We start from the raw sequence: 7,924 nt of genomic DNA on the forward strand, positions 1-7,924 counted from the left end.
CATCTATGAAATAAACAAAAAAGACAAACTCGCCACATCAACTAAGACAGTGACAAAAACGTATATAACGCAACGAATCCCATAAGTGTTTAAACAAGTGCCAGCTACGGAAGATCTTTGAAATAACTAAACCCTGCCCCCTTCAAAGTAGCAAGGCTGGCAATTGGGTCCAGAAATTTGGTTATGTCTCCCCAATTCGGATATAAAATCTCTCCCACGAGATCAAGCTTTTATAAAGCTAGCCTGTAACACTCATGGAACTCTTACACACCCTCAAGCAATCTTGCCCAAAAATCGTTGCCAGTTTCTGGAAATCTTTGTTTACAAATATAAATATCTAGTACAGCTCTGCCCTGTGAATACTTCCACTGCCTGCAACTCAATCAGCTGAGCCTTTTCATACAAAGAGAAAAAGGATTGCCCAATGCCAGTTCTTGAGGTGATTTTATTTGGGCACTGATGCCAGTGACTAGAAATTCTGTAAAGAAGGCTGGCATTTGTACAGCGTTTATACGGTTTACGTTTTGCACGTTACCGTTTACAAGGTTTGAATTATATAGACCAGTCAAGCCCGTAAATGTGTTATCCTAGGGGGCTAATTTTTTTTTTAGGTATAACAATCTTGACTGGAAGTACGTACTTTATCAAGACAATCAGCTAAAGGGCTTGCTCCGAGCTCTAAACTGCTGTTTAGATTTAGAGAAACTACACTACTGCTTTACAGAACACCATTTACGTTTATAGTGAAAGTGTGCGTTTCGCTGCCACACAAACACTGGTGCTGTCTATACACCTGGATGTGCAGACTTTCCACAGATTGCGTGCAAAAAAAGGTTTGCTGTACAACAGAAACCCACACAAAATAAGTGATCCGAGACTAAACTAGTGAAAAATCCCTCAATTCACAATCCACAAGAAGCCAGCACTGGTAAAGCCAATATGACTGGCCTCCTTTTGTGGTTTGTAAACGCATGTTGCGCCATGGTTTACGTAAAAGGCTGCCAGACAACAACAACAACAAAAAAACAAACACCACACACAATCAGTCTGGCACAAAAGGGAACAACTGTCAACCTTCCGATCAGACTAATGTCGGACCCAATGCCTCATGAGGCAGACGAAAAAATATGAACATCGACTAATGGATGAAGAGGATTTGCTACAGCTCCTATGGTATAGTTTTAGGAAAATAAAGAGGTCTTGACTAAGACACGGTGGGGGTGCTGGAGCGGAATAAACCAGCATGTTAGTTGCAACGATGGTGTTCCCACCTACTTCCGGATTCTGGATCGTGGGCCACACACTGATGTGTGGTCAATCATGGATTAGAAAGGTAATCCAAGGGATACTCAAGCGGTTAAGTCAAACCCTACAAATTTGGTGGAAGTGTTAATATTTAGGTAGCCTAGTAAGCTGTCCGAGACGAGAGCCACTCCATCTTGCAGTGCACACTCTTTCACCCATGGTTTTGGGGTACCAGAACCTGCAGTTTCTCAAGTGCCCACTGGTCCATTGCTAAACGAAGGAGCTTTTATAAAAGCTTCGGCTGTGATGCAAGATGTGCCTGATATAATGAACTACCTCTGAATGACTGGCTAGTGAGGACACCTGATGTGCTGAAGTACCAAAGGCTTCGAGCTGCATTAAGCGCACCATAACGGCACCAGGGGCTGTAACTTGATGCAGAGCTACAACTTTACTGATGCACTTCTTACTGCACCACCACAAGGAGACCGCTTCGAACTATTCTACAGTGGGGCTGGCTACAAAGTATTTAGTTGCATCCTCGGCGGAACGCCTAAACTGCCAACCTAGGTGCAACTGTAGGACGCAAAGATCTCACTGTCACAAAGTAACACATCAGGGGCAGATAAAATATACATTACAAACGTAATGCCAATAACCCACCCTGTGAACATTAAAATTTGTGGTTATAAAAGGTGTCCAATTGTCACTCCTTAGGAATTGCTAGGATGCAAGGTAAAATGTAGAATCCGGCAACAACTGCGTACGTTCCTGCACAATTACAATATAGGGCCGAGATCATTTAAAACTTCTGTCCACCAATTACCATGGTCCAGGAAATGCACTGTTCGAGGCCAAATTAATAGGCGACATGACAAGACATTAAGACCATCAATGCTGGAGCACCAAGCATGTATGAAACCAGATGCTGCTCACATTACTCTTCAGGTCAGAAAGCAAACAAAACGTACTTAACCCAAGTGAAGCTGTGCCAAGTTGTTGTAGTACGGATAGCTTGGGAAGCCCAAAGAGGGCTTTCCCCTCTAATTCAATAGAAAAATTAGCCAATCGGACCACAGTAAGACAAAATTCCAACAGTAGTAGGCCAAGCGCCCCTCCCACCCCCCCCCAAAAAAAGTGGAGTTAACGGCTTTGAAACACTCTGAAAGTCAAATCCATGTGACAAGACACAAGAACCATTTTACTGCAGCGCTTTTATTTGTCCCCCTACACAAGTTAGGATCACTTAATTTGTTTTCTACGGCCATAAAAAGGACGTTAAGGCAACATACAAAAAAAAAAAAAGTACATAAATTAACTTGACGTATAAATTTACAGGTGTAACAGTTTGGAACCCTGCAATCTCCAACCAACTGATGGAGTAATACAGTTCATAAGGCTTGAATGCGATATGCTTCCCCAATTGAATAGAAGATTGTGGCAAAAAAGTGACAAATCCTTCATGAACTTCTACTAGCCCCTGAACTAGACACCAGAATATTGAGCACTTGGGAGGCTTGGCGCACGCCATACCCTGTACAGTTCCCTAGTCTCAGCTCCCACCCCTGAATTGTACACCGCGTGAGGGGAGCAGCCTTTCACAGAAGAGCTTCTCCTCCACAAAAACTTTAATTCACCCACACCATGTTAGATCAGAGAAATGTACAGGGTACATTTAGACAGCATATATTGAAGGGAGATCTACGCGAGGCGAGTGGTCAAATAGTGACAGTGTTCAGTGCCTACGTGCTCAAGACGAGTTCTCACTCCAGTTTCATGAGGCTAGCACGAGGTGTACACGTTTGCCTGAGCAAATTAATACTCATGAATCGCTTATGCAGCAAATGCTACGCATCTGCCACCAGTCCATTTGCATTTAGAAGCATTTGCGGTGGACGATGGATGGGCCGGACTCATCGTATTCCTGTTTGCTGATCCACATCTGCTGGAAGGTGGACAGGGAGGCCAAGATGGAGCCGCCAATCCAGACTGAGTATTTACGTTCAGGTGGTGCAATAATCTGGAGGGGGAAATATAAAAAGTTAAAGATTTGCACCTGTAGTTCGAGCTTAAACTTCTGATCTACTATGAAGGAAGTACTTCTACCTTAACTTTCAGGAAAATGTAGTCCCCTTACTAAATCATTGGGCTGGCAACAAGCCCTCCCGCATCCTTTCAACATCAGGAGCCCAAATAAAGTTTGTGGGTTAACACACAAGGCTTCACTTAAGCTGGAATTAAGTGGAGTTTAGCCCGATGACCTCCGCCTCTTACCCCCCCCCCAAAAAAAAAATAAACACTCTTCTGGAATCCACTTCACAGCTTTAGAAGTGCGGTGAATTTCAAACCACAGATTCTAAGATAATCTACCACCTACACGGTCTCCAATAAACACAGTAGCAGAATGACAGCACCCCAGCCCACAATCGCATATTACTACCATCTCCCTACCCAGAAACTCACCTTGATCTTCATTGTGCTTGGTGCCAGAGCAGTGATCTCCTTCTGCATTCGGTCAGCAATTCCAGGGTACATGGTAGTACCACCAGATAATACTGTGTTGGCATAAAGGTCTTTTCGGATGTCCACATCACACTTCATAATAGAGTTGAATGTTGTCTCATGGATACCGCATGATTCCATTCCTGGGTAAAGATATTTTAAATCAGCATGCAGAAAAATTCACAGGATCTTACCACATGCAGTTACAAACCTAAGGCTTGGATGGCCACAGGTAAACCATGCACCCTGCTAAACAGGTACCACACTTGCACTGAATACCATACTGCACTGGTGTCCCCCCAACCTATACCCCATGCTCTCGAGCAAGATAGATATGCACAAATCACCTTTTAGTTACAAGTGCACTGAGGGGGTGTTGGGGGGGGGGGGGGGGGGGGTTAAGTATCCCTTTGATGTAGGGTACAACTCCCCCCTCCCCCCCCCCAATCCCCACAAATAATTCAGTCTTGCTCTCTCCAGGTTCACTCCTTTGGTTCGTGCACACAATGTTGACCAAACTGACATGGTATACCCCTTGCCTGCAACCCCTAAACACAGGGGCACAGCCATATTTTTTGTCTCTAGGCAAATATTTACATGTGCAAACCTCCATAAGGCTAACAGGGCACTCAACGCAGCACCAAAACCCAGTACTGCAAGTTGCTCTAGTGAGAATCTTAGTGCCTAAAGTTATTATGCACCCTACTAAATTATTTTTAAAACAAAAACCTACGTTTGATAAAAGTTAGACCTATAACTTTTCACACCAAATTCACGTAGCAGATCCATGCAGTTAACACCTACCCAAGAAAGAAGGTTGGAAGAGCGCCTCTGGGCACCGGAACCTCTCATTGCCAATCGTGATGACCTGTCCGTCCGGCAGTTCGTAGCTCTTCTCCAGGGAAGAAGAAGATGCTGCAGTGGCCATCTCCTGCTCGAAGTCCAGAGCAACGTAACACAGTTTCTCCTTGATGTCGCGCACAATTTCCCTCTCAGCTGTTGTAGTGAAGCTGTAGCCTCTCTCTGTTAAGATCTTCATCAGATAGTCTGTCAGATCTCTACCAGCCAAGTCAAGACGCAGAATGGCATGGGGGAGGGCATACCCTTCATAGATGGGTACGGTGTGCGTCACACCATCACCAGAATCCATAACAATGCCAGTCGTACGACCAGAGGCGTACAGGGACAGCACGGCCTGGATGGCAACATACATTGCTGGGGTGTTAAAAGTTTCAAACATGATCTGCAAAGGAGGTAAGAATATTGTTTTATTACCGTGCAGTCATTAAAGGACACTGCAAACCCACACTGGAACCAGCATGCTACCATGCACAACAAAAAGTTAGGTGTAAAGAAAAAGAAATGCAGGCAGAATACAGAAAATAAGAAACCTGGGACTTCAGGAAGGAAATGCCAGAAGGAGCAGAGAACCCTGAAAATATTAAAGAAAAGCGTTGTAGAAAGAAGTCCAAAACGAAGGTTTGGATCAAACGGAAGGCCATCAAAATACGTTTTAAAGTCTCACCTGGGTCATCTTTTCTCTATTGGCCTTAGGGTTCAGGGGGGCTTCTGTGAGAAGGACGGGGTGCTCCTCCGGTGCCACGCGGAGCTCGTTGTAGAAGGTGTGATGCCAGATCTTCTCCATGTCGTCCCAGTTGGTCACAATGCCGTGCTCAATGGGGTACTTCAGTGTCAGGATGCCTCTCTTGCTCTGGGCCTCGTCACCTACGTAGCTGTCTTTCTGCCCCATGCCAACCATGACACCCTGAAAGGGAGGGGGAAGGTTAGCATGCAACACAGTGAGCCGGGAGCGCCCGCAGAGGGGCTTGTCTCGCGAGCTTGCACGAGCTCCTCACCTGGTGCCTTGGGCGTCCAACGATGGATGGGAACACAGCACGGGGGGCGTCATCTCCAGCAAAGCCTGCTTTGCACATACCGGAACCATTGTCAATGACGAGCGCTGCAATCTCCTCTTCTGCCATTTCGGATTAACTGTCAAATAGAATGGACACGTTTACCTTAAAGTGCAGGGGGCATCTATGAACAATTACCAATTCATCTCTAACCCACCAGAGTTAGAATTAGTCGGAGGCAAGCAGAAACACCTACGCTGCTCAAGTGCCCTTAAAATCTTTTCACCCTTCCGCGTCAAGAGGAAAAGACTATTCCCGCCCAGTACACTGCAAACAAGTCACAAAAATGGAGAACAGCAGCGCCGACCATTGAGGCACTATGTGGTAACACTGGAGCATAGTAAGATTAAGAGTGAGAAAGGGTCCTAGAAGTATGAGGATAATCTTGCAAGATAGAGACAAAACGGTAAAGTGTAACTATGGTAAACCTAAGGGTGATGTGGCCCGCCGATTGGGGGCGACCAAATAGGATGCTTACTAAAGTCCAACAGTTTCCACTCCCCTTAAGCCCTTCGGACGACCACCCAGTTGGCCGTACTGCCGCTTGTTTGTGCTATGAAAGGCGGCAAAAATGTAAGAGCAGGACTAAAGGCATTTAGGCTGCCATTCGCAGCTCGTCAAGCCCGAGGACAGAGCTACATGCCACACACCAATCCCGGCTCCGCCAATATGGGGATGGGTATTCAAATATTAGCACCATACAGTGGTTGTTAGACTAAGGCGAGAAGGGGGACCGAGTAAAAAACTAACAGCAAAGAACGCCACTACGCATAAAGCTATTCTACACTTTAGGCAATGCCGTTGGCACACATATCTTAACAGTAAGTAGAATCTCCGTGCAGAGAAGCAAGAGCTCGGCCTGTATTCAAGGATTGCATCCCTGTTCCCCCATGGGGGAGGAGGCATCACCACAATAGTTACCTGTGGTCTCGCAGCTCTAGAAACGAGGGGGAAGTTAAGCTCCACTAGACTAGCCCCACTAACGCTGTGGGCCGATTGCAAATGGTTGTTCCTGTTCAAGCATTCTACTCATTCGGAGATGGTTCAAGAGACCGCATCCTTATTGAGGAAAGCGGCGGCTTATGGGTGGCGTCCTGGACTCATCTTGACATCCTCTGCAGGGCGGCCTCACCTTCACAAACCGGCAGCCCACAGTTGTGACCATACAAGGACAGACAACTGACTGGCCCCACCCACCACTGGGGTACACCCTTGTCAGGAGATCAAATAATTTAAATAAACAGAAACCTGGAGAGGGTAGGCACGAGTCCGGGCAGCAGTACACACCAAGCTCAAAAGTTACCACATTTAAACTCACAGAGAACAACGTGCAAGTTACAGTTCTCCGGAGTCGGGATCTCAGGACCTCATATGCACATATCCCTGGTCTCCCCAATCCTCACCCGCAGCAAGCATCCACGCACTCAACAGGGAGTGCGGCCACGGCTTAAACTGCGCCGTCTGTGTTAACCGGCGATTACACGTTTTTAACTAGCGCAAAGCCAAGTCAGTTTCTCATCCTTCCAAAGGCGAGAAGTTAAACTTCACTAAAGGAGCTAACCGGAACGGTATTTACAGTGTTTAGAAAAACATAAAAGCACTAACCCTTAAAGCAAACCAACACCACACACTTTCTCAAAAAACAATCCTGAAAGGCATCCACAATTACGTCACCAAGTCAAGACCAACAATTATGATGAGAACTAGGGAAAAATAGCTTCCACGCCTTCACCTCCCCTTGCACATTTCTACACAAAATGCAAAAACTATTACGTAGCCGCCAATGCTCACAAACATTAGCGTCAACAACGCGCACAACCGTGGAAAAACTGCAGTGACCAGGAACGCAGTCTCACCTGAGTAGGGGGTTCCGAGGAATCAGACAGATGGTTCTGAATGCTGTCAGGTCCGCTGCCGCCGGCTGAGTGAGAGTACACAGCGGCGCCCCTATCCTATTTAATGTCGGATCGGCGGGCAGGGGGCGGGACCAAGGCCTCGCCCCGCGCGCCCAGAACTTCGCCATATATGGCCAACTTTCAGAAACCGGCCGCCGTCATTCGCTCGCGCAGCGCCTAGGCACGTGGGTTCCTCTCAGCTGGCCTGCGCGCGAGGGGGAGGACAGAGGCTAGGCAACGAGAGCGCGGGGCGCGGCCAGGGAGGAGCGTGTGAGTGAGAGTGTGCCATTGGCCTCTTCTGCGTTTTCACCCCGGAAGCGGGAGCTCCGGCCGGGCAGACCTAAGGGAGGGGAGAAACTGGTGCATAAA

At 47.0% G+C, this 7,924-nt stretch overlaps 1 protein-coding gene across 1 annotated transcript; it reads right to left on the reverse strand.

The window, feature by feature from the left end:
- Positions 1-2,440: 2,440 nt before the first annotated feature.
- Positions 2,441-7,715, reverse strand: ACTG1 (actin gamma 1). The gene is made up of 6 exons (XM_069199770.1): positions 7,517-7,715; positions 5,604-5,739; positions 5,273-5,512; positions 4,552-4,990; positions 3,709-3,890; positions 2,441-3,265 (listed from the first exon to the last, which is right to left on the reverse strand). The coding sequence occupies exons 2-6, from the start codon at positions 5,727-5,729 to the stop codon at positions 3,122-3,124; spliced, it is 1,131 nt and encodes a 376-aa protein (XP_069055871.1). The 5' UTR covers positions 5,730-5,739; positions 7,517-7,715; the 3' UTR covers positions 2,441-3,121.
- Between the last annotated feature and the right edge of the window lie 209 nt (positions 7,716-7,924).

Source organism: Pleurodeles waltl, chromosome 7, assembly GCF_031143425.1.
Source record: "Pleurodeles waltl isolate 20211129_DDA chromosome 7, aPleWal1.hap1.20221129, whole genome shotgun sequence".
In the NCBI taxonomy this organism is placed as follows: domain Eukaryota; kingdom Metazoa; phylum Chordata; class Amphibia; order Caudata; family Salamandridae; genus Pleurodeles; species Pleurodeles waltl.